Raw genomic sequence first — 25,333 nt, 5'->3', positions numbered from 1 at the left:
GAACATAGTGGCGGAAATCCTGTTGCTTCGCCTAGGAAGTCGTCCTGGTGGAGGCCCCTTGAATGGGCGGGGGTGGGATGGGTCAACGCCTCCCTCAGGATTCTGTTGCTTCAGTGGGCCTTCTCGAGGGCCACTTTCCACACCAAGCAACCGGATTTCGGCCGGAGTGGTCCAGCCTCTGCTGGACGGCCTCCAAAATGAAGGACCGCCGACCCAAAGATCTAGACAGGTGTCCGATTGTTCGACTGAAACCTCCCCCCCCGTTCTACCCCTCCTTCTCTTTCAGAGCGTCCTCTATCAAGTCCTGGGCTTGTCACTGGCCTGCTGCGCGGACCGCACGTACGTCCTGCACTGGCTGGAGCGTTTGATTGAGAATGCCAATTATTTGGAAGCAGCCGAGAAAGAGGTGAGTCTCTAGCGATTCAGGGCAGCCTTCAGAGTTCTGTACCCACCTGGCGTCTCTTTTGTCCTTTGGGGGGCGCGGGGATGGTGGCTTCTTCTTAATAGATGGAGGTTTTTCTACCTCTCTTAAGTTGAAACCCTCCACAACATTGCAAGGGACTGAAGAGCACCTGGCTGTGCTAGGATGCCACAGAGTCAGGAACATGACGGTGTGCTAGGGGTGGTCTTCTCTCCCTTCCAAACGGAGAGATCTAATCCAGTTTCTATAATGGCTCACAGATCAAGTCTCAGAAACTGGGCAGGGGCAAACATGGAGATCCTTCTCCACCGAAGCATAAGCGGCTTCTCTGGTCGAGTCATTTCTCACAGAAGCATCCCTTCTCCAATCTTTCTCTCTCTCTCGGTCCCCTCTCCCCCCACCCCCCCTTACAGAAAGTTGCCGAAATCCTTTCCTTTGCTGCGATGGACCATTTAGATCTGACCCTGGCCACATTGGACGACTGCAGAGCTGGCATGGATCTCAAGATGGGGTTGTCTGCCCTCCTCACCCACCATAAGGTAAGCCAGTGGACGGGGCCAGCAGGTCGATGCCAACTTTAAAGTAAGCCACCCTGGATTCAACGGGATCTAAAACTGGAGCCTGAGCCTCCTCTGATGCCAGCCATTCATCTTCACATTCCATGGGATCGCTGGCTGCAGAATGAGGAGGTTTGCTCAACTGATGAGATTTACCAAAGTGTTGACATACGACTCAGCAGTGCATTCCGTGGCTGAATTCCTGTTGGGCAGCTCCACCTGCACCTGGGGATGACATCATCCTCATTGGTGGCAAATCCCTGCTCATTATGAGCCCATTGCTGCTGCTTGATTGTTTCCAACACCCAAAAAGTGAAGTTAAGCATACAATCCTGAAGCATTTTTAATGGGGGAAAGTCAGTCCGCCTTCCCCCACTGACCCCCAGATCACAGGACATAAGTAATTTGATAAAACCAAATCAATCCTGCTGCCATGACGATCAAAGAAGGGACAGAAGAGGGAAACGCGCAGAGAGAGACAGACAGACAAACAGATGATAAGGTAGCAGCTGCCACCTTGCCAAAACACCCCTTTCTGTTGCCTACTTAGGATTACAAGACTGGCAGGCGAGGGCATCTCCTTAAGACCCTGATCCTGGCCTACAGCCGGGTTGCCATCCGGGCCCCCAAAGAGTTCCTGTTGAAGAGTGGGGAGGCAGAGATCCTGAAAAAAGTCCTCAAGCTTTACAGGATGAGCTTCCAGGTAAGAAGTAGAAGGGGGTCGGAGGGTTGGATTCTGGTGAAATGGGGCACGGAGGGAGCAGGTCGCTGTGGGGAGGGGTGGGAATGGAAGAGAGGGAGTTCACTGTACTCCAGAAACCAGCCAAAGTGACCTGCCCTAAAATTCAGGTGCCACATTGCAGCTTGTGTGTCTCAGGGTGCTGCCATTAGCCTTTTCTTGCCTCACTGAGAACTGAAGCAGATGAGACGCTTAGCTCCTATTCAGAAGTGGTGCTCCTCAAGTGGTAAAAGATGTCTGGCTGCCATAGTAGCTGACTTCCCTCACCTTCATCCCCTGCATTTTGTAGGTTTTGTTTCATGAGTGGCCACTTTCAGTGCTCATCTTGGATTGTCTAGGCATCTGGCTCTGAGGAAATCTCTTTCTGGGAGCCAAAACAAAGAGAAAGAACAAATGAGAGAGAGAGAGAGAGAGAGAGAGAGAGAATTGATCTCTCTCTTAAATGTCTGTCTCAATCCCGAAATCTCACTTCCCTCCTTCCTAGCAAGGAAGAGGTGACATCTGCCAAGAACCGTTCAGTTTTGGGCTTTTTCCATTCAGAACCGTTCAAGAAAAATCCAGACCATTGAGGGGGAAACCCCTCTGATGATTCTGCGCCATTTGCATAGCAAAGCCGTTTATCCCCTGGCCCAAGGCCTGTGTCCTTAACATTTTAAACAATAAATTTAAAAAAGGCCAGCTGCCTTTCTAGGCTTGTGCAAAGAGGTCAGTTTCTCCATTTTATTTTTCAGGTCCTGGGAGTCAAAATTGAGAGCCAGGTAAGCTGTCGCAGATCTGAGGGTGTGATCGGGCACCTCCGTGTCCGAATTTTTCCCCTTGAAGTGGAAGCAGGATGGAGGGCCCCTGCTAGGGCCCCTATTCATATGTGGCATTTCCCCTAGTGGACTCTCTTGTCCTACTATGATGATGATGACGATGATGATGATGATGATGATGATGATGATGATCAACTCCTCCACTTGAGGAATCCTAGAGAGATGAACCGGGGGGGGGGAGGGCTTGCTACTGTTGTTGCCCTGTCCAGTCGCTTCTGGATGGCAGCCCTCGTGCTGCTTCCAGAGGGTGGGAGACGTTCACACCAAGCTCACCCTGGAATCCTGGAATCCTGGAGTTGGGAGGCCATCGAGTCCAACCCTCTGCTCGAGGCAGGAATCCGAATCAGAGCAGATCCGACCGAGGGTTGTCCAGTTGGCTCTTGAAGGCCTCCAGGGTTGACTCCCGCTCGCGAGTTCCCAGGGCCAGGCCGCGATCTGAGCCCCGTTCCAAACTCAACTGGCTATAGCATGCTGGCTCTCGGAAGGCGGCAGGACTGCGAAAGGATTCTGACACGATAAACCCTTTGAGGAGGCTTCTTTCTTGAGGTGGAGGGACCCGAGAGAAATCAGCTTGATAGGCCGACAGAATTCCTTAAAAGGGGTTCCTTCCCACCCCCGTGGAATTCGTGTCTGCTCACTGCAATTTCTGTGGCTGGTGGTTTCGCAGAGTTTTGAACGAAATCCTTCCTGACTTTGGGCGAGGCTCTTTGAACCACATCCTTCTCTCGGGTTTGATCTTTTCTGAGAGAGACTCACCATCGTTCGAGGCGAATCTGGTGGGGAGGCAAGAGGAAGCCTTCTCAGGGGCTGCCCCCAGGTTCATGATCTCCCTGCTGAGGGAAGTTAAACAAGCAGAATGTAGACATACATTTGGTACCAGTACCAAAGGAGGAGGATGATGACCATTGGTTTCTTTTAGGCAAGACAGGACACCCACCTGAAGCTGATCTTCTGCGAGAGCGTCGCCAGCATCTGCAAAGCCATCTCTGAAGCCCAGGACGGGAACTTCCAGCTGGGCTGCAAAAAAGAGCTCTTGGAGGCTTTGTTGGTAAGCAACGTGGGGGGGTGGGGGGGGACACCCGAAGGGTCCGGTGGGGTTCCCAGAAAGCCCAGAAGAGGGAGGGGGCGTCTCTTCAGACCCGGGGGGGGTCTTCCTCGTGGCACAAAGGAGACTTTTGGAAGCTCCGCCAGGGAGACCCTTCTTGGAGGGCTTCCACCACGAGAGCCCCACCCGCTCTTTGGGGAGGGGTCTCCTTGGGAGCAAAGCGTCCAGCCGGCAGCTCTGCTCAGAACGGTTGTTGCCCCAACGCCTCGGGGAATGGCTGTCCGTGGAAAAGACGAGACTCCCCCTCAGGAAAGCACCTTCAACCCCCTTCCGGGCGATTTTAGAAAGCATTTTGGTCGTATCCTCTGTTGAGTGGATGAAACCCTCATCTCTCCTCCCCCTCCTTCTTGTTTCTCCTTCCTTTTTGCTCCTTCCACCACCACCACCACCACCACCACGGGGGTCTTCAGGCCTTTTTTGGGACGGAGCGCCTCGAAAACTTGAGAAGCTCCCTTCTCCCAGCAACCATCTCGGCCTTAGGCTCCCTGAGGTAAGTTATCGATAGGCAACGGAGAGGCCAGCTGGGCTAGGGAGGCGTCCCTCAGGGAGCAACTGGTGTGGGGCGGGGGCGGCTCTTCGATGTGACAGGGGGGCTCGTCTGTCAGTGCGTTTGGTTGACGGGCACGAGACGGGCAGGGAAGTGAGGCTGCCAGCTGGCTTCAAGGCCACAGGGTTTCCCTCCAGAGACACAGTCCTCCAAAGCTGCTGTCCTGGCCCTGCCCACTCGCCAATGATTATACAGAGGCAGAGGCAGTCTGATTTCTTGTCACGATGCTCTCACATGTAGATCAGAATGAGAAAGAGCCAGCCTGAGATTTGGGCTGCCTTTCTGCCTGGGACCTTTGTAAACCTCTGTCTGGATTCTCAAACTACCTTCCTTCTGCTAGCCACCTCAAGCCGCGCCTGCCAGTGGAAGCTCTCCGGGAAATGCTGGACGGAGTCATCAAGAGCCTCTTTCTCCTCCCTCCCCTGGAGCGTCTTAAAAGGATAGCAAATGATGAACAGGATGCGTCCAACATTGAGGTATGTCAGGCAGGTTTTCTTCTAGGTCTTCCTTTTTAGCATCTGATGGGAGCTTTCCTGAAACATCCTATTGCATAGGAGGATGCAATATAGAAGAGGATAGAAGGCTGAAACGTCGCTTTGCTTTTTTTTTTTTAACCGCCAAGGCCTCTTAAACAGCCTAATGTCATTGTGCGGTCAATGTCTGTTTGTTTCCACTCTTTGCTGGGCCTCGCTTTGCCCACCCCCTGGTTTATGAGGAGCCCATGGCGTCAGGGGAACGGTGTAGCTCTCGGGCCTCACTCCCTGGGTTGTCCTTTCAGCTCATGTACACCAGATCCGTTGAGGCCAGGGGGAAACTCTTCGAGGTCCTCGTTACAGAAGAGCCAACCTCAGAGAGGATTGATGTCATGTTCCAGGTAAGCATAAACCCAAAAGGAAGTCCCCTGGTGTGGCATTTCCATTCAGTATTGCAGAAACTTTGCCAATTTCATGGTCAAACTATACATTGAGGATAATCTTTAATTAGCATATTGTCCGAATTGTCCCCATCAGATCATTTCAGTATTTATATAGGATCAAACTAGATCTGACACGCAGTTGTCCAACTTTCTCTGGAGGGCCTCCAGTGTTGGAGCGCTCGGCCAGCTCCTTGGTTCCATCGTTCGACAGGAATCTGGTTTCCTGTCCCTTGAGTCCATCATCCCCTTACGTGCTGTTGCGCTTTGGCATGACTGAGAACCCCTCCTGCCCCTCCTGGGTGTGACCACCTCTCGGCCTTCTTTCCTCGAGGTTAACCATGCCCAGTTTCTTCCGTCTTTCCTCACAGGGCTTGGTTTTCGGTCCCCGGATCACCCTCGTGGCCCTCCTCTCCACCTGTCCCAGCCAGTCTGCGTCGCCCAGACTGATCTCTCAGACACGAAAGCTTTCCTCAAGAGCGAAGTGATGTTGCCTCTTAGAACGGCCGAGCCGGAAGGGAGGCCTAAGTCTGGGCCCTCCTCGAGGAGGCCGAGTGGGGAATCGAACTCCCCACCTCTCACTTCCACAGCCAGAGCCCTGAACCCCTGAGCTCTCCGGGAGTGCTCGAAGGAGGGATGATCCACAACATGTAGATCGGGGGGGGGGGGAGCCTTCCCTCTCTCTCACCATTTCCACATTTCACCCACCGGGCCATGAATGACCAGCTGTGTTTGGCAGCCAGATGGGCTACGTGGCTCCCATCCGGCTGAGGGATATCTCAAAGAAAAGCAGAATAGGTTTGTAAAATGAGAAAGGTTTGCCCCTCAGAGAGGTCTCATAAACGGGTCTGTGTTCTTGCTTGGCCTCCAGCCGATCGAGCCCTGGTTCCTGGAGTGTGAGGGGAGCCGAGAGAGGGCCCTGCAGGCCAGCTTCCAGGTTCTGGCTCCCTTCCAGGCCAGCTTTCGTCTTCCGGTGAGTCCTCCTCCTCTTCCTCCCGCCTCCTCCTCCTCCTCTTGCTGGCCGACCAGAAGACCCTGTGGGAAGAGTCCCGATATTCAGGAAGGCTCCCCGGAAAGAGGCAAAACTCTCCCTCTCCTTGGTGTCTTTGGACTTGGGCTCCATGACTTTAGACCAGCCTTTCCCAGCCCGGGGGCTTCTCTAGAGTAAGGATTTCATCTTCTCCTGCGTGGGCTCGGCCATCGGATCAGATGGGCCAAGCATGAGAGAACTCAGCTTGAGTGTGTCTATGGAAGGGAATGCCTTTCGTTCGAAGGGTAGAGGCCATTTCTGCTCTGCTGATGTGGTGATATGCACGTCCATCTGGTTCCCTTCCATCCGACGCCCATCAGGCTTCACGCCTTTGGTCTTGGGGTGGGGTGGGTGTGCATTTTCAGAGTGATGGAAATCATTGATGGTGTCCGAGAAACGAGCAATGAATGGTTTCCTTCTCAATCAGCACCAAAGAGCAGAAGTGACTTTGCAGAACAGACGTCTCAGAGGAGACGAGAGTCTGGCGACCGCCCTGGGTCTCCACTAGGACTGTCTTCTCCTCGATTGACACTCACTCCCCTCCCGGTAGCACCTCCCACAGCAGGGGCTGTACAGCCAGGTGGGCTCACCTTGGACCCGGGCTGGCTGTGGCTTTCCTCCCCGTTTCTCTTCCCACCTATGCCAGCCTGATGTGTCCCAAGCCTGGACAAGAAGGCGGCCCCAAGGGCTGAGGGCAGGCCTGATCCAGAGCTCCTCTCCCCTCTGGGACGATGCAGACGAGCTTGCTCGGTTTGGGGACTGGCCTTCCAAAGGCAAGGAGGGTTCCCTTGGAAGTTGGCTTTCACAAACACAGGAAGGCCTCCTCCTTCGCCTCTTGGCAAGATGAACATGCGATTCACGTCAATGACCAGGCTCTCTGTAAGGTCTGTTTCAGGCCTCCGAGAATCCCTTCTGCTGCAGATCTTGGAGGAGAGGTTGGTTCTGCAAATCCTCAGGCCTTCCAAGGCCATTTCAATCGGTTTTATTCTCTTCTTGGTAGGACGGAGAGAATTTCAAAGGCTACGGTTTCGCGGTATCCTTCTTAGCCCCTTACATCCTGGAGAACTCCATCGCATGCCGGCAGTGGGCAGCCAAGTGTATCAACTGCCTTATTCATATTCAAGGTGAGAATGTTGGGGGGGGGAGATGGGATCAAGGGCTTCAAGGCCAATCAATGGGTGCCTTCACTCTGTGACCGCTAGCGTTCTTGGAGTGACCCTGTCTGGAGGTGAACCTGGATGGATGTAGGACCCCAGGAAACCTCTTTCCAGCTGAGATGGACCCCACTTACAAATGGACAAGGGGATTATCCTCAGGGGAGGCAGAAGGTGCTCCTTCAAGGCGTCAGATCCCAAGGGTGAAAAACGCTGCCCCTTCGAGGTGGCTTCATCCCCAAGCCTGCAAATCAGGGCTTAGAAAATGACGAGGATGACCTTCAAACAATTTGGTTTAGCCATGAGATGACACCAAGAATCCCAGGTTGACCCATGTTAGTTTTAACAATGAGGGACCCTGTGGGTGTGAATTCCACTTTGAGCCCTTTTTGGTTCTTTCCAGTGACGTTTTATGTGTCACCAATTCATGACTTTATGAGTCCAACACCAAAGGAAAGAGAGAGGTGGCCGGACAAGGCAGGGAAGCAGTGGCGGACAGTGGGAAGGGAAGGGGCAGGCTGGGGTGGGGTGACATGGAGTAGGAAGTTGGTTAAATCGGGCAAAATCAGTTGATTCCGAAAACTTTGAGTCCTCCAGTTTAGACGACCCCGAACCAACCCGAACTAGCAAGTCAGCGATTTTTTTTTCCTGGTCTGCTTCTCTGTTTGTTCCTTTCTTTAGTCAACATTCCCTTCCCAGATTTGTGACCATGACTTTCAGTTAATATTGTGGCCCACATTTTGGGCCCGTTTTGTCATACATTTTTTAACTATTTCATCTTGCGTTTTGAATTCTGGTAGATAACGATACCACATTTTAATCTGTTTTTCCCTTACATTCAGAAGAAGTAACTTATGCGGTTTTCCTTACAAAAAACGACTGCTTTATCGCTTGTACATCTTGAGTCTCTTTGTGTTTTTGCCCACCAATCAAGTATTGTGCCTTGTTCTTCTAGTTCTTCCCTTACTCTCACACTTAAGGCCACTTTTAACAAACCTCTAAATCTCAATAGAGTTTCTTTTTTCCCATTAATGTGGGTTGTGTGAATGCTTCTGTGGGTGAGACCCATTCAGGAACTTTCTGGTCCTTTTCTTCCCGGATCTTGGTCCATACCCAGTTTAAAGCTTTCCTTATCAGATGGTTCTTCAATGGTTTATCGTCTTTTGCTTTTTGATACCCTAGGAAGGTGGTGCCATCCTAGATTTAAATCATGTCCTTCTGATTTCTATCTTATGTCAGTTTCTAAAGCAGTCCATTTCTTTACCTAAACGAGAGCACAGGCTTTATAACATGATTCACCCTCTTTTCTTTCCAGGCGGATCGAGAATCACGGAGGCGGAAGAAAAAGAGATGACGTCTGCCCTCTGTGATCTCCAGGCAGAAGTCCCCACCGATCTGTCTGGGGCTTGGGCCAGACTGGCTAAGGTGATTCCCTTGATCGGGTGGGAATCTCCCGAGCGCCTGGGTCACATCCACCTCCCGAATCGGTTGGAGTCCTGTTTTCTCAGCGAGCCGAGTCAATGGCCAGGCTCATTGGCAGTGCCTTCATCTCTGAGATGAGGTGCCTGGGTATGAAATCCGGGTGGCCTGAGCCGTCCTGTGTCCTCGCGGAGAGGCTCCAGTCCTTGTCCAACTCCAAGCCCACATTGGGGCCTTTCCGGTTCTCTAGGGGAACCTGCTGGAGTCCACGGGGAAGTGCCAAGGCCGCCTTGTTTTGGAAGAAAGAGCAAGATGCAGAGAATTCCTGCAATCCCTGGGCAAAATCCTTGGGCAGGACTCTTTGGAAAAGCATAGAGCTGCCCATCCTTGGTCTGGCAGGAAATCTCACTGGGGAAGGAGAAGGTCTGAACTATAGAAAAAGCCTGTCCTTTCTTCTTTTTTTTGGCAGGTGGTCAGCATCCATCTCGCGAAGGATCAGCTGTTGGACTTCACCAAAGCCATCCTGGAAGACCTTGTGTCAGGGATTCCCAGCTATGCCAGGGCTGGTGGTTACTGGTTGCTCGCCAACCTCCAAAACCACGGGGAGGCCATGAAGAGCAAGGTAGCCATTTGCCAGGAACCCTCCTTTTCTCCAGGCAGGAGATGCAGAAGTCAGAAAGAGATCTCCACCTGCATCTTTTCAGCTTTGCCCAAAGGATGCTGAACTTCCTTTTGTAAACTTCTGCCCTTCTGCAGAATCCAGAATTTCTCAGCCAGCAGAGCCATGGCCCCCTCGGGTGGGGGATTCTGGGTGCTGTAGTCCAAAAAAGGCCCTTTTCGTCTCCTATTCATCCCCGTTGTTTTCTCTAGGTTGGGCCTTCATCTGGACAAAGGGGTCTTGGGACGACCTTTCTGGCCACGTCCAGACGTGGGCCCAGCTCTATAAACCACGTGGGCTGTCACCTCAACCCGGGGGGGCAGCGGCAAGGGGGCGCCGCTGTGGTCGTGAGCTCACTGGAGGCCCCAATAGATGGGCTTCTGTTCCAAGTCACTTCAGCCAAGAGTTGCTCAAACAAGAACGGTGTCCTTTCAGGGAGGGAAGAGTAATCTTGTCCTTCGGATTGCTAAATAGAATAATAAAGAAATAAAACCATTCTTCACTGAAGCATTGCTTTTATGATGAAATAATCCGGAGGATTAGCTTTACAAGAGCAAATATGAGCCAGGGATCCCCGTCTTGCTCCTTCCAGGTGCCCGAGCTCCTCGATACTTTCTGCAGCCACCTGCCGATCGTCACTCAGGGAGGCATGGAGGAGGTCCCTCTGGAGGCGGTCTGCATCATGGCCCGCTCCCACCTGGACACAGTCTTGGGCCACCTCCTCCGCCGAAGCCTCCCCTTGGACAGGTGGGTGCTGGAGGGAAAAGACGGCTTTCTGTCCTTGGGGGAAGAGGCTTCTTTCTTCTCGGTCAGGCCCCGGTCCCTTAACTGGGGCGCTGAGATCGAAAGGACGGATGCAGTCCTGGTGGGAGACCCCACGCAAGGTTTCTCCTTGCCCTGTGAGAAATTGGTTTCTCACTGCCGGGCGTTGCCAACCCACCAGGGGCTTCTTGCGCCCAAGCTGCTGGTTCTGAAGGCCAATTCCAGGCTCAGGCCATCTCTGCAACTCCCACCTTCTCTCCTTATAGCGAGACTGGCAAGCTGTGGAGGTCTTTCGATCGAGACCCATCCCTGGCTGTGAGAGTCCTGGCCAAGCTGACGTCGTGTGTGAACCAGCCCTCCATCCTCGGATCAACAACCAGCTCTAGCATTGATGAAAGCGGGGACTATGCGGAGGAAGAACCTCTCAAAGTACGCTCCAAGGGACATGGGATGGCCCATCCTTTTAGACCACGTTGGGAAAACCGTCTCGGCTGTTCTGCTCTGAGAGCCGCTGAAATGGGTGGCTCCAAGGAGGCCAGAACCCTTGCCTTGGGGAGGAGGGGAGGATCTGAGACCCGCAGTAACACCTGGTCTCTCTTTCCCCCCCACCCTCTGTTCCCTTCCTCTTCCTCCCCTCTGCAGGCCACCTGTGCGATCTATGAGGTCCTCTCAGGACTGCCCTCTGAGGTGGATCTCCAGAAGGTGTTCCCGGAGCTCCTGTTCACCCTCCTGTGGCAGGTCAGCCAAACCCTGGGGCAGAAGATGCCCCCGTGTGAGGGTCGCCGCAGGCTGTTCCTGAGGGAGCAGCACCTGACACCAGGGAACCCTTGCAGGTAACGTCCCCTCCCTTGGGCAGGCTTGGGAAACCTGCAAGCCTGAGGGGAGGGTTTTTTTTGGGGGGGCAGAGGCAGTCTTTCTGCATGGGGGAAGCGTGCCCACGTCTTACGTGCAGCAAGGAATGGCCCCATCCCATGAACCTCTGCCCGGGTCCCCTTCTGGGCAGAAGGCGGCATCCTCTCCCGGCCGCGTGGAGGTCTTTGCCAGCCCTGCTCCTGGAATTTCCCCGCTTCTTCTTCTTCTTCTTCTTCTTCTTCTTCTTCTTCTTCTTCTTCTTCTTCTTCTTCTTCTTCTTCTTCTTCTTCTTCTTCTTCGGAGGGGGCGATTCTGAGGCCCTCTCTGGGTCCTTTCCTTCTGCAGCCTCTCTGTGGACACCCTGAAGGCTCTGGTCGTGAAGGGGACACCAATTGCATCCCAGGAGGAGATCAAGACGGCAGACTTCTGGGCCTTACTCGGGGATCCTCGGACCCACCCTGAGGGCCTTTGCCAGTTGACCAAGTAAGTGACTTATGAATAGCCGAAGGAGAGGAAAGGGCTCTGGGGCTGGTGAGATTCTGGGAGGTGGAGCCCAGGAGACGCAGGTTGTCTTTCCCTGCGATGGCTGGTCATCCAGGTGGCTGTAGAATGGCCTCCAGCCTGGATCATCGGCCACACTGGATCATGAGAAGCAAAGGAGGGAGAGTGGGGTTGCCCCACGTCTGGCGTAGGGGCTTCCCAAGAAGCATCCCTAGTCCCCTGTGGGAAACGGAGTCCTGCCATTTCCCCTCCTGCTCCCCTGATGACAGAAAGGCAGGGGTGGTGGCACCCCCAGAAGCTCATCCCATCCAAGGTGCTCCCCACCTCCCCTTCCTCTCCCTCTGTTGGGAAATCGAAACCTGGAAGGAAGGAGGGAGGGAGGGAGGGAGGGAAGGAGAAGGGAAGGGAAGGAAGGAAAGAAGGAAGGAAGGAAGGAAGGAAGGAAGGAAGGAAGGAAGGAAGGAAGGAAGGAAGGAAGGAAGGAAGGAAGGAAGGAAGGAAGGAAGGAAGGAAGGAAGGAAGGAAGGAAAGGAAGGAAGGAAGGAAGGAAGGAAAGGAGGAAGAAGGAAAGGGAAGGAAATGAATGGAAGCAAGCAAGCAAGCTAGTTCTTTGTTCATTGGCTTTCAGCTTCTACTCCTCTTTTTCATTCTGTTGGTACTTGTGCTCAGGTGAGAGGTGTAGCGAGGAGGAAGCACGAGTTTAATTGAAGTCAATAGATTTTGTGTTCCTTTGGGTTCTCCAGGTCTGCTCACGTTCTGGCTCATAAATATGGAGGGTTACAGTTCTTCAACTCCTGCTGTTCAGCTCTGTCGGTCTCCCTGCCTCTATGTCTGCCAAAATGTGTTTTCTCCCTCCCATTCTCGCACTTGTGGGGCGCTTTTCATGCACGCATCCGGCCACCATTCCTGCATTCCAGGGTGACCTGCACCCACAACTCCTCCCACGGAGGGCAACCTCTCCCTGCCTCAAGTCCAATTGGCCCGGCTCCTTCCCTGGGCAGCAGTTGTGGAAGCTGGTCTTCTCCTTGACGGTTCCCTTGTTCATCCTCTCTCCCAGGTGCTTGCTGGAGAACGGCTTGCTGAAAGACCAGGTCATCCAGGACGTCCTCCCCTGGATGGATGCCAGCTCAGAAAAGCTGCGGCTCGCAGGAACCGCTCTCTTCACAGAGGTGAGAGCCAGGGGTTGAGGCACTGGGGGGGGGATCTGGGGCTGTTTTCTGGTTCTGTACTTGCCCACGGAGCTAAGCAGATCCTTGTGGAAGGCAGAGGTCTCCTCCCTCAGCTGAGAACATTGGACTTGCCCTAGATGAAACGGGCAAGAAATATATGGCACCGCATGGAACGAGGAGGAAGAAACTGTCCTTTCTTGCACACACAAATGAGGCCAGATTTACGTCCCTCTTTGAAACTCCGAGTCCCTTGATTCTGGCAGGGTCAGAAGGCTGAGCTCCGGAGGCCGAAGGGCCCAGGGACACAGGGTGTAACGAACGTCTCGAACTCTTGCAGGTGATTCAGGAGCCCAGCTTTACCCGATGGGCCGCACTCAGGGCCTTCGTTCCGACCCTGATCCGGAACGTGGAAGACCAGCACGCCGGGATCCGCCGCATGGCCCTGCGCAGCCTTGGCCGCCTTCTCCTGGTGGCACCGGACCAGGTCAGCCCTTCCCCCCCTGGAGCGGCCCTTGTTTCAAAAGGCGTGGGCTGGTAATGGGTTCAAGACACGCCCTCCCCATTCCCTCCTTGCTGGGGATAAAAGCAGGGACCAATCCAGAAACCCCAGAGGGGTCTTGGCCCAAAAAAGAGAGGAAGAAAAGCCACACTCAGGGCATTTTGGAGAAGAAAGGGGTTCAGTGCCCTTTCCTGGACCCCAGTCCACCTCGGTGGATCCACGGAGGGCCAAAGGCCAATCTCAGGTGGACCCAGTGGTGGTCCAGCCTTCCAAGGGCTGGTGGTCGTGGGAACCTCCGGCACCAAGTCAGGTCAACCAAGACCTCTTCCCCCCCATCCTCTCTTTACTAAAAAGCTGAAGCCTGTCCGGCTCTCCATTCCTGCCAAGTAGGAGAGACGAGGACGAAGCGCGGCCCCAGAGGTGCCACCGAGGGTCCCTCGCTCCCTTAGAACCCGCGCAGTCCACCCACCGGGTTCTGCGCGGCGCCCATGCCCGTCTTCAGCGACACGGTGCCAATCCCCAAAGCAGACAAGGCCGCCGGCCCTTTCCTCAGACACCTCTTTTGATCAGGATGATCTTCCTCGCCTGGATTCCTCATCGCCTTCCTTGTCCTTTCAACCCACCCGTTTTGGGACTACCTTCTGGGAGAGCAGAAAGCGAGCTTTTTTTCGGAAGGGAAGCCCCTGGGAGGTGCGGGTCGCCCGCTAGGGAAGAAGGCCTGGTCTCCGACCCGCCACCTCCTCTGGCCAGCGGGCTCTGGGGAAGGACGAGGGGCTGAGAGAGGGTCCTGGTCTTGTCTCCTCCTTCCAGGTGAAAGGACTGAAGAAGGACCTTCTCATCCTTCTCTTCAACCACCTCCGGGACAGCGCGGTGGTTGACGAAGCTCTGGAGGCACTGGCGCTCGTTGTGCCGTGCCTGAGGATGGGGAAAGTGGCCTTCCTCTTCCGCGATCTCTGCTGGAGGGCCAGCAAGTACCTCTCTGAGGTAAGCGGATGGCCGTCTCCCCCCTCCAAGGGCCCACCCCCTTTCCCTCCCTGACTCAGGAGAGCCGAGATCTCCCCTTCCCAGGCGTGGCTGATGTTCTAGCTTTGCCCACTGTCCGCCCAGAGACGGTTTCTGAGCTGATGATCCTCACCACAAGAGAGGCTTCTCTGGTCACGGGTGGGAAACAAGATCCTCGGTAGATCCCGCCGAGAAGAGGCTGAGAACCAGTCTCGAGTGTCAGATCTTCTGTTATTTTCAAACAGACTTCGACAAACTCGGCTGCTCTCCTCCCTCCACGCCTGCTCCTCGGCCATCGAGGGATCCTAATCCTACGGTCCTACGAGGGCCCGTGTCAGGATGACTGAGGGAATTCTTAGGGGCTTGAAGTATCTGTCGGAGACAGAGACCATCACCCAGAGCCCAAGTTCCATCCCAGGGATCTCCAGGGAGGGCTAGGCCAGAAATCTGGAGACTGGCCAGCCATGCCATCAGCAGACAAGGGCCTTCCCCCTCCAGATACCCACCGCTTTACAAGCCCTGCTCAGGAGAGGGTTTGCCTGTCCACATTGACAAAAGGGCTGCCAATCTGAACTGACCCACGTGGGTGGAGTGGTTCCCTGTGATGGCACCAGGGGAGCCTGCCTGCTCCTCCTCCTCCTCCTCCTCTTCCCAGGCCCTTGGAAACTTCATAATCTCTCTTCCACCCCATGAGGGAAGAACTCAGCTTTCAGGGCGACCCATCCCCTTAGCCAGGGCCTCCACTAAGAGGGGAGAAACCTTCACCTGCTCCTAAGGAGCCTCCCAGGGATACCGGTCGCCTTGGTTTCCGCTAGGAAAAGGCAAGCCCTCCTTTGCTGAGCACCACGGGCGAGTGAGCAAGCCGCCGAAGAGGGGAGGTCTGTCCAAGGCCCGGACAGGGCTCCTCCCTGAGCCGTCGGACACACGGACGAGGCCGGGCAGATTCCGGTTCCTTCCTCCTCTTCGCCAAAACGTCACGGTGCCTTTTTGATCTCTTGCCAAAGAGTGGCTTTGCTGTCCATGAAGGTGAAGCCTTGTCTTTCCCCGGTTTTAGGAGGACGATGCTATCCGTGCTGCAGCGTTCCATCTCTTCGGTGCCTTGGCCACCCGGGCCAAGCAGGGGTACAAGACCTTCTTTGCCAATCTAGTGAAAGAAAACTTGGCACTCTTGCTCATCTATCAGGGCGACCCAAACCCCAACATCTCAGAGGTAGGACTGGAGCTTTAAGGCGTTGGTTACATATGTATAGTTCTCTGTTTTCCTGCAAAATGTATTTTTAAAGTAGATGTTACATAGGATGTTGAGAATGTTCAAGGTGTTTTCCCTTCTTAAGACAAAATGACTTCTGATCTAAGTCCCCAACCCTATTTCGAACGTCCCGTCCGTGGCCCAGGGAGACCTGGTTGGGAGACAGCTTCCGAGTGCCAGCAACCTCCCCGAAAGAGGATGCTGGGGGTTTTCTCTAAGCAACAGTCCCAGGATCTCACGGGACCCGATGACCCCTTGGCTGGGCCTCCGTCCTCCCCTCTGCTCAACTGCAGAATGCTCAGCCAGCCTTTCTTTGGCGCTTGGTTCTGCTCCTTGCACAGGAGACGATGGCGCCTGGGGATGTCCCCATGGAGCTCAGGGAAATAGAGAAACCCACAGTGTGGGAATTGGGGCACCAAGCGAGCAGAGCATGGAAACATGGCTGTTTTGGACTGGATTGTAGGGGAGTAAGGGAGAGAGGGGGGTCTGGAAGCTGTCATGCCAAAAAAAAGGGGGGGCAGTGGTTCATGTTGCATCTCTTCCTCCCGTAAAGAAGCTTTTCCACACTCTGAAATAGATCTGAGCCGGATGGCTGAGATTTCTGTTCTAATCCGAGGGCTGAGTTTCAGGAAGAAAGTCTCAGCCACTTTGGTCCAGGACACCTGGAAGGCCCTCTCTTCGAGGGGGGTCCCTGCTGCACATCCGACCTTGACGGAAGGCTGGGCTGGTGGGTGCGGGAGACCAGGCTTCTCCCTGACCAGCACCTCAAGGAAAGGAGGCCCATCCAGGAAGTCACGCTGCCTCCAGCCTGGTCAGACATCCAGGAGTCAGCCGAGGTGATATGGTCTGAAAAGGCCTTTCCTCCTTAAGAACCCACTTTGTATCAAGAGGTCTTTTCAAATACATAAATTGGACAAAGACGGCTTCAAACAGACTTTTCTGAAATGGGACTCGATGTGATCTTGGGCTAGATAAAGATGAGCAGCACTCAAGCTGGCCTGATTTTGGAGGAAAACTTGTAAATCTACCTGCTGGCATTATGGATGCTTTATGTGTGTATGGTGCATGCCTTATCTTCGTATGATGCGTACATCCGAAATTTGAAAGTCCATTCTCTGTCTTTTCCTCTCCTTTTTTAGGCATGCAAAATGGCCTTTTTGCAGTGTCTGCCCTTTGTGACCAAAAGACACCTTCAGCAGCTGCACCAGACCACCGAGAGCAGCAACATAAACGCTCTCTGCCAACAGCTAGTGAGCAAGAGAGACGGGGGGGGGGGGGGGAAGAGAGGCTTTTGGACCGGGAGTGAGAAGGCGGGGGAGGGACAGGAGTTTGAATTTACCAAGCCTAAGTAGACTGTCATTGCTAGCTAATGTATTGGCCACATCTTTCCAAAAGGTTCCAAGGGGGCTTTTATAAATATTAAAAAACAACAACACCAAAGTTGAAATCTAATCATAAACGGTTGCAGTGTTTGAAAAGCATGACACGAGTCTCCTACTAAAACTCCCCAATGAAGAAAAAAAATCTCGTTCTGATCTGGTTCCAAGGCTACCCCTTGACAGCCTTCTCTGGGAGGTTGCCAGGAACCGAATCCAGCTCCTTTGGCCACGCAGGGATGAGAGGACACACTCCCTCGTCCGCCACAGAGAACCCAGGGTGGTGTATGTAGTGGAAAGAGCGGTGGACTAGGACTCCGGAAGCCTGGCTTTCCATCCTCCCTGCGGCGAGGAGACCAGGTGCCAGGGCCCGTTGCACCCACACGCCCGGTCGTGCCTCTGGTTCCACCACGGAGGTGCAGACGGAGACCTTGTCGATTGGATGTGGCAAGTGAGGAACAAACAGGACAGAAACCCTGAAAGGAATCTGGCCGTTCTCGTAAGCTGGAAAAGGGATGGATCGGTTTTACTGACATGTACAGTAGTAATCAGGAAAAAAAACACCCAAAAAGTGTCTCTTTCAAAAAAGGCAACACAGCATTGTGAGGTATCGGCCCAAGACTTGAATAAAATCCGTGCCGCCACCCTCAGGAGTATCATGGTGTTCTTTGGACCATGGATTTGGGCGGCACAACGAACTGAAGTGATTTTTACCTCCATCTTTAGGTCCAAGAGTGCCCCCACCTGAGCATGGGCCTCCAGAGAGACCTTGTGCCCTACTTCCAGAGCAGGCAGGAAGAGCTCCAAAGGAGAGCTGTGGAGATCTCAGGTAACCGGACAATCCTCTGAGCGGCCCAGCGGGGAATCCCAAAGAGAGGTCTGAACCACCGGGCTGGGCAGCAGTTCTGAGGGAGAAGATGGTCTCTTGAAGGATCTCAAGGGCCCTTCCACAAATCCCAGAAGTCAGGGAGGCCGGAGGAAGGGAAGAGACACCTACGAGGGTCTCAAAACCTCCAAGAAGTGCCGACCGGGCTCAAATGTCGCCCAGCTACCCTCTACCCCAGTCTCCCTCCTCTTCACTTCTTTTGACAACTCTACGGACGTTTTCCCTCAGAAATGCATGTGCTCTCCAGGGGGTCAAGTCTGTCATGCTTCGGCTCTTCTCCTTCATTAACCCCTCTCCAACTTCTGTTTTCCTTTTTATATGGAATTCGTGCTGCAACCCCTGCTCAGTGAGGGTGTCGGAAGCAGCCTCAAGCGGATTCCCACCATCGGGAAGGGTCGAGCCCTCTCTCGACTTCCAAGGAATCCCATCTAGCAGCTTCTGTGGGCAAAGGGAGAATAGTGGGAGGGGCGCTTCCTTTCGGTCCAAATCCTCCCCAGAACCCGGCCTCGGGAAAGGCCACCTGACCCTCTGCTCCCTTCATGCCTTTCCCTTAGGAGCCCTCCTCCAGAGCACCCCAGTCACAGCGCTAGAAGAAAGAACGCTGCAGCGTCTTCTGACCGGTAAGGCACGGGAGCGATGGGGGCGATCGGGCCTCGTTGCCCACCTCAGTGCTCTCTCCTTGCTGAAAGAATGGGTGGGTCGTTGGGGGGAAGAAAGGGAGGGAAGATGAAGATTCCTTTCGCTTCCAGAAGGAGGTCCCATCACAAAATACAGGTTTGACCCTCCATTGACCAGACATTGGATTCCGGAGGGTCTGGAGGAAGCCCAAGCATTGAGCTCCCGCTTTGGCCTCCTAATGGGTTGATTCGTGGATGCTTTGCCCACCTCTTGTTTCAGAACTCGCCCCATTGCAGGGGGACGCGAGCACAACCCTGCAATCAGCAGCGGAAGCGCTACAGGACCACGTCCATCAAAAGAGGGAAGAGCTTCAGGACGACGCCACGCGTGGAAGCAGCACCACTCGGAATTCAGCTACGTGGTACCGGCGGCTACTTGGTTTTCGCAGGCACTAAATGTACGTATGTGGTTCTACAACGGTTTTCTATAGTTTTAAAAGCCAGGGTTGGTTTTACATGGCGTTCCTGAAGTACTCCACCCAGGTGTTGTGGGAGAGAAGGCCGAATTCCCAACTCTGGCCGCGGCGGTGGTGGTGGCGGTTGAGGAAGGAGCAACTTGAGGGGAGGTGGAGGTGGCGGGGAGGGTTCAACAGCAGCACAAGAGGAGAAGGTAATTTCTCCTTTTTTACAACCGTTTTTCTCTGAGCTCCTCCCGAAAGGCACACCTTGGAAACGCATCAGGGTTGGACTGGAGCCGGGAAAGTGAGGGCACCGGGTTACTCTACAGGAAGCCTGAATGGAGACCTTTTTCCTTGTGTGATCACACCGCTAGATCCTTAGAAAGAAGGATTAATGTGCTTCATTGACAAAGGGGGGGAGTGAGCTCAAACGTTCCTTGGAAAGATCAGTAGGACCCTCCAGGGCCTCTCCGCAGACTTTCCATTGCTTTCTTGCTCTTTTCTTCTTCCAGGCCATCCATCGAGAGCAAAGGCTTCACCCCATGAAAGAGAACTTCTACAGCCGGGCATTCGCCAACCATCGGACGAGATCCAAGAACTGACTCGTGGGACTGGAGGAACAGGCCGACGGATTCGACGTTGAGAGAAGAAGGGAGAGGCTCAGGTTTGAGGGTACCAACTCCTCGCCATTTCTCAGATCCTCCTCTGGCCTAGAGAAGGTCAGGTAATGAATGAATTCTGCAGGTTTGGTCCACCGCTGATCTTCTCTGAGGAACTGGAATTCGTCAGGGATTGAAGACAGCTCTTCTTCCTGAATGTTCTTTTGTTGAAAAATTATTTAGATCATTGAAGAAAAAAACGCCAAAGCAAAGGAGATGCACAACCATAGGTTAAAAAAACCATAATAATAAGATGAAGACAAACTGAGGGGGATTAAACTTTCTGGTCACACTGATCAAATAAACCCAGACAAAAATCAGAGGTTTCCAATTTGGTACAAAAAATATATATAGATGGTTGTTGTGGGTTTTTCCCATCCCTATCTAAATTCCTTTCCTAAACCTTTCCTTTCCCATCCCTACCTAAACTCTTTTCCTCCCCCTTTCCTTTCCCATCCTTATCTAAACTCCTTTCCTCCCCCTTTCCTTTTTCCAACCCTGTCTAAACTCCTTTCCTCCCCCTTTCCTTTCGAATCCTTATCTAAACTCCTTTCCTCCCCCTTTCCTTTCCCATCCCTAACTAATCTCCTTTCCTCCCCCTTTCCTTTCCTTTCCCTTCCCTAACTAATCTCCTTTCCTCCCTCTTTCCTTTCCCATCCCTAACTAATCTCCTTTCGTCCCCCTTTCCTTTCCAATCCCTAACTAATCCCCTTGCCTCCCTCTTTCCTTTCCCATCCCTAACTAATCTCCTTTCCTCCCCCTTTCCTTTCCTTTCCCTTCCCTAACTAATCTCCTTTCCTCCCTCTTTCCTTTCCCTTCCCTAACTAATCTCCTTTCCTCCCCCTTTCCTTTTTCTTTCCCTTCCCTAACTAATCTCCTTTCCTCCCTCTTTCCTTTCCCATCCCTAACTAATCTCCTTTCCTCCCCCTTTCCTTTCCCTTCCCTAACTAATCTCCTTTCCTCCCTCTTTCCTTTCCCATCCCTAACTAATCTCCTTTCCTCCCCCTTTCCTTTCCTTTCCCTTCCCTAACTAATCTCCTTTCCTCCCCCTTTCCTTTCCTTTCCCATCCCTAACTAATCTCCTTTCCTCCACCTTTCCTTTCCCATCCCTAACTAATCTCCTTTCCTCCCTCTTTCCTTTCCCTTTCCTAACTAATCTCCTTTCCTCCCCCTTTCCTTTCCCATCCCTAACTAATCTCCTTTCCTCCCCCTTTCCTTTCCTTTCCCTTCCCTAACTAATCTCCTTTCCTCCCTCTTTCCTTTCCCATCCCTAACTAATCACCTTTCCTCCCCCTTTCCTTTCCCATCCCTAACTAATCTTCTTTCCTCCCTCTTTCCTTTCCCATCCCTAACTAATCTCCTTTCCTCCCTCTTTCCTTTCCCTTCCCTAACTAATCTCCTTTCCTCCCCCTTTCCTTTCCCATCCCTAACTAATCTCCTTTAATCCCTCTTTCCTTTCCCATCCCTAACTAATCTCCTTTCCTCCCTCTTTCCTTTCCCATCCCTAACTAATCTCCTTTCCTCCCTCTTTCCTTTCCCATCCCTAACTAATCTCCTTTCCTCCCCCTTTCCTTTCCGTTCTCTTCCCTAACTAATCTCCTTTCCTCCCTCTTTCCTTTCCCATCCCTAACTAATCTCCTTTCCTCCCTCTTTCCTTTCCCATCCCTAACTAATCTCCTTTCCTCCCTCTTTCCTTTCCCATCCCTAACTAATCTCCTTTCCTCCCCCTTTCCTTTCCTTTCCCTTCCCTAACTAATCTCCTTTCCTTCCTCTTTCCTTTGCCATCCCTAACTAATCTCCTTTCCTCCCTCTTTCCTTTCCCATCCCTAACTAATCTCCTTTCCTCCCTCTTTCCTTTCCCATCCCTAACTAATCTCCTTTCCTCCCCCTTTCCTTTCCTTTCCCTTCCCTAACTAATCTCCTTTCCTCCCCCTTTCCTTTCCCATCCCTAACTAATCTCCTTTCCTCCCCCTTTCCTTTCCTTTCCCTTCCCTAACTAATCTCCTTTCCTCCCTCTTTCCTTTCCCATCCCTAACTAATCTCCTTTCCTCCCCCTTTCCTTTCCCATCCCTAACTAATCTCCTTTCCTCCCTCTTTCCTTTCCCATCCCTAACTAATCTCCTTTCCTCCCCCTTTCCTTTCCTTTCCCTTCCCTAACTAATCTCCTTTCCTCCCTCTTTCCTTTCCCATTCCTAACTAATCTCCTTTCCTCCCTCTTTCCTTTCCCATCCCTAACTAATCTCCTTTCCCCCCTTTCCTTTCCTTTCCCTTCCCTAACTAATATCCTTTCCTCCCTCTTTCCTTTCCCATCCCTAACTAATCTCCTTTCCCCCCTTTCCTTTCCTTTCCTTTCCCTTCCCTAATATCCTTTCCTCCCTCTTTCCTTTCCCTTCCCTAACTAATATCCTTTCCTCCCTCTTTCCTTTGCCATCCCTAACTAATCTCCTTTCCTCCCTCTTTCCTTTCCCATCCCTAACTAATCTCCTTTCCTCCCCCTTTCCTTTCCCATCCCTAACTAATCTCCTTTCCTCCCTCTTTCCTTTCCCATCCCTAACTAATCTCCTTTCCTCCCTCTTTCCTTTCCCATCCCTAACTAATCTCCTTTCCTCCCCCTTTCCTTTCCCGTCCCTAACTAATCTCCTTTCCTCCCTCTTTCCTTTCCCATCCCTAACTAATCTCCTTTCCTCCCCCTTTCCTTTACCATCCCTAACTAATCTCCTTTCCTCCCCCTTTCCTTTCCTTTCCCTTCCCTAACTAATCTCCTTTCCTCCCCCTTTCCTTTCCCGTCCCTAACTAATCTCCTTTCCTCCCTCTTTCCTTTCCCATCCCTAACTAATCTCCTTTCCTCCCCCTTTCCTTTACCATCCCTAACTAATCTCCTTTCCTCCCCCTTTCCTTTCCTTTCCCTTCCCTAACTAATCTCCTTTCCTCCCCCTTTCCTTTCCTTTCCCGTCCCTAACTAATCTCCTTTCCTCCCTCTGTCCTTTCCCATCCCTAACTAATCTCCTTTCCTCCCTCTTTCCTTTCCCATCCCTAACTAATCTCCTTTCCTCCCCCTTTCCTTTCCTTTCCCTTCCCTAACTAATCTCCTTTCCTCCCCCTTTCCTTTCCTTTCCCTTCCCTAACTAATCTCCTTTCCTCCCCCTTTCCTTTCCTTTCCCTTCCCTAACTAATCTCCTTTCCTCCCCCTTTCCTTTCCTTTCCCTTCCCTAACTAATCTCCTTTCCTCCCCCTTTCCTTTCCCATCCCTAATCTAAACTCCTTTCCTCCCCCTTTCCTTTTGAATCCTTATCTAAACTCCTTTCCTCCCCCTTTCCTTTTTCCAACCCTGTCTAAACTCCTTTCCTCCCCCTTTCCTTTTGAATCCTTATCTAAACTCTTTTCCTCCCCCTTTCCTTTTTCCACCCCTATCTAAACTCCTTTCCTCCCCCTTTCCTTTTTCCAACCCTGTCTAAACTCCTTTCCTCCCCCTTTCCCTTCCCATCCTTTTCTAAACTCCTTTCCTCCCCCTTTCCTTTTTCCACCCCTATCTAAACTCCTTTCCTCCCCCTTTCCTCCCCCCCCACTTCCCATGCTCTTTTGAGCAATGACAGAGTTCCTACTCCAGTCCTCTGAAGATGCCGGCCACAGAGACTGGCGAAAGGTCAGGAATAACAACCTTCAGAACATGTCCAGAGAGCCCGCAAAACCCACAACAACCATGTCACTCAAGATTTAGAAATCTAGTCCATTTGTAAACTTTATAAAGAAGAAAAGACTAATAATCCTATGAATGAAAAAGAAAAGTGGAAAGGGTGGTTTCGCCAGGACCTTTTCTCTTATGATCCCAAGGTAGACCAGATTAGTCCCCCTCCGAGTGCCTTTGTACTTTTCTCCTGGAAATATTGATTTCTCTACAGGAAAAGAGACCTGAGAGCTGACATGAAATCGCTCCCTTTTCTGCCCAGAAGTAGGGCTGCGTATTTGACAAAGCTTTCCTGAAAGCATTAGTTCCATCATGCATTGAGTTCTATGGGTGCCTTAGAAATCAATCCAAAGGTCCAGCGGTGGACAAATCTGCAGACTTCACAAAACCCTTTGGGTCTACTTTGAAAAGGATCTGAGGAAGAGGTGATAGGTTGGACCTAAAAACCTAACAAAAAAAAAATTGCCGACTCTTCACCAAATCTTTGTTGTTTTCTGTTCAGATGTTAACGGATGGGGTTGGGAGTTAAGCAGAACCAGAATATGATGGACAACTGATCAAAGGGATTGTAAACACCTGAAAAGTTTCTGGAAGACCAAAGGAAATCTTTTTGGGTGAGGTTACAAATTGCAGCCAGGAAACCCCAAACCAGAAAACCCTCTGCATGACAGGGATGAAGAAGACATCCCACAAGAGCCTGTAACTCCTAGCAAGAGACCTCCAGCTTAAAGCCTCTAAACACAGCTTGAAGATGAAAAAAAAAGGACCCTCCGTCCTCAGTGGAGAAGAAGAAGAATACGTCTCACGAGCAGTCCTCGGTTTGCACAACAAGAGATCTACAGGGTGAAGCCTCAACATACAGCATCTCTCTGAAACAATAAACTACCAGTCAAGAAGGATAAGGTTAAGACGTCCGTATCATTTTTCATGTCAATGTGTACGTTATTATAGAGAAAGTATTCAAGTTTCCCACCTTGTAAAACGGCTATACTTTTGATTCTTCTTTATTAAAATGTGATACAGAAGTTTTCACAAATTTGAATGCAGTCTTGTTTTTTGTTAACTTTGTGTGAAAGAGGGATTCTGTCCTGCGTTGATTACTGAATTTCACCACCTTGGGGATTAAATACGTAGAGTTTGCTGATCTGAAAGAGCCCTGGGTGAGATCAGACCCTGGGACGAAATCACAAGGCCCCCCCGTCTGCTCTCTCGATCTCCTTGGAGAACAAGCTTGGCCAAGCCAAGGCCTTCTGGGCGTCCGGGATGACAACTCTCCCGGGCCTCAGCCAGCATGTCTGGGGGTCAGAGATAGGGAGAGGGGGGCCAGATTGAAGAAGGTTGCCTTCCGTTCGAGGAGAGAATTCTCCTCCAAGGCTGAACGCTTCCTCTAGAATTGGTTGGGGGCTCTGTGCCCGAGATGGGCAAGACTGAAGCCGAGGGCAGATGGGTACAAGGCCTGAAGGAGAAGAGGGCGCTCCTTTCCTTTGGCCTCCTCTGCCACATCGCTCAAGCTGCTGCCGGAGAGGAGAGGTTCCTTTTTTGGAGAGTCCTCGACAGATTGCTTGCTTCGTCCCATTTCTTGGTCAACCTTCTCCTGGTGAGGGCACCCGAGGTGCCCCGTAAGCATTAAAACACCTGGTCAGCCGAAATACACCATGGATGACAAAGTTTTAAAAAGTGAAGCATACAAGAATAATTAAAAAGCAATCCGTTCATTATGTAATAAGAGAAGGCATTTGTTAACTTTCAAACCCTGCTTAAAACGAATGCATGTCCAGCGTCCTGGAGCATCCACTCAATCCTAGATATTAAAAGCCTACCTAAGGAGGCAGGTCTTTCAGTGTTGCTGAAAGGAGAAAAGGGAGGTGGCCCACCTCCGTGCCAAGGGAGGGCATCTCGCAACCGGAGGGAAGCCCCTCTCTCTACGTCCCTGTCAAAGACGCCTCGGATGCCAAGTGGGGCCAAGAGAAGGGCGAACTTCTAACCATCACATTTAAGTCCCCAATGCCTTTTAAAAGTTCTGATCATTTTTCATATTTGCTCACTTTTAATTACTCAACTGTATTTTTATGAACAGAAAGTTTAATTGCTTTTTAATTTGCATTAAACGTTTTTAAATCTACTTTTCTAACATGGTGAGCTGCCTTGTGTCTCCTGATCAGGAGAGAGGCAGGACAACAACAACAACAACAAGGTAGGATCTGTGATGGGTCATCAGGAGAGAGACGGTCCACCAGGGAGCCTGAACCCAGACGGTAAA

At 52.1% G+C, this 25,333-nt stretch overlaps 1 protein-coding gene and 1 long non-coding RNA gene across 2 annotated transcripts in view; both read left to right on the top strand.

The window, feature by feature from the left end:
* Positions 1 to 15,898, top strand: part of LOC144584616 (maestro heat-like repeat-containing protein family member 2B) — a 31,781-nt gene extending 15,883 nt beyond the window's left edge. Inside the window, exons 15-34 of the mRNA XM_078381052.1 lie at positions 287 to 406; positions 835 to 960; positions 1,529 to 1,681; positions 2,449 to 2,475; positions 3,452 to 3,580; positions 4,048 to 4,127; positions 4,525 to 4,660; positions 4,900 to 5,058; positions 5,969 to 6,070; positions 7,128 to 7,305; positions 8,597 to 8,706; positions 9,170 to 9,322; positions 9,951 to 10,105; positions 10,387 to 10,549; positions 10,763 to 10,953; positions 11,318 to 11,455; positions 12,531 to 12,642; positions 12,980 to 13,126; positions 13,952 to 14,125; positions 15,198 to 15,898. Of these exons, the coding sequence (XP_078237178.1) occupies positions 287 to 406; positions 835 to 960; positions 1,529 to 1,681; positions 2,449 to 2,475; positions 3,452 to 3,580; positions 4,048 to 4,127; positions 4,525 to 4,660; positions 4,900 to 5,058; positions 5,969 to 6,070; positions 7,128 to 7,305; positions 8,597 to 8,706; positions 9,170 to 9,322; positions 9,951 to 10,105; positions 10,387 to 10,549; positions 10,763 to 10,953; positions 11,318 to 11,455; positions 12,531 to 12,642; positions 12,980 to 13,126; positions 13,952 to 14,125; positions 15,198 to 15,371 (2,727 nt within the window). The 3' untranslated portion in view covers positions 15,372 to 15,898. The remainder of the gene's footprint in view (positions 1 to 286; positions 407 to 834; positions 961 to 1,528; positions 1,682 to 2,448; positions 2,476 to 3,451; positions 3,581 to 4,047; positions 4,128 to 4,524; positions 4,661 to 4,899; positions 5,059 to 5,968; positions 6,071 to 7,127; positions 7,306 to 8,596; positions 8,707 to 9,169; positions 9,323 to 9,950; positions 10,106 to 10,386; positions 10,550 to 10,762; positions 10,954 to 11,317; positions 11,456 to 12,530; positions 12,643 to 12,979; positions 13,127 to 13,951; positions 14,126 to 15,197) is intronic.
* Positions 15,899 to 16,241: 343 nt separating this feature from the next.
* Positions 16,242 to 24,109, top strand: LOC144584601 (uncharacterized). Its single transcript, XR_013538961.1, has 3 exons — positions 16,242 to 16,642; positions 17,495 to 17,597; positions 18,209 to 24,109. It is a non-coding gene; the product is annotated as an uncharacterized LOC144584601 (long non-coding RNA).
* Positions 24,110 to 25,333: the final 1,224 nt, after the last annotated feature.

Source organism: Pogona vitticeps, chromosome 12, assembly GCF_051106095.1.
Source record: "Pogona vitticeps strain Pit_001003342236 chromosome 12, PviZW2.1, whole genome shotgun sequence".
NCBI classification, from domain to species: Eukaryota; Metazoa; Chordata; class Lepidosauria; order Squamata; family Agamidae; genus Pogona; species Pogona vitticeps.
The sequence above is the reverse complement of the archived record's forward strand: the minus strand, read 5'-3'. Positions and strand labels throughout refer to the sequence as shown.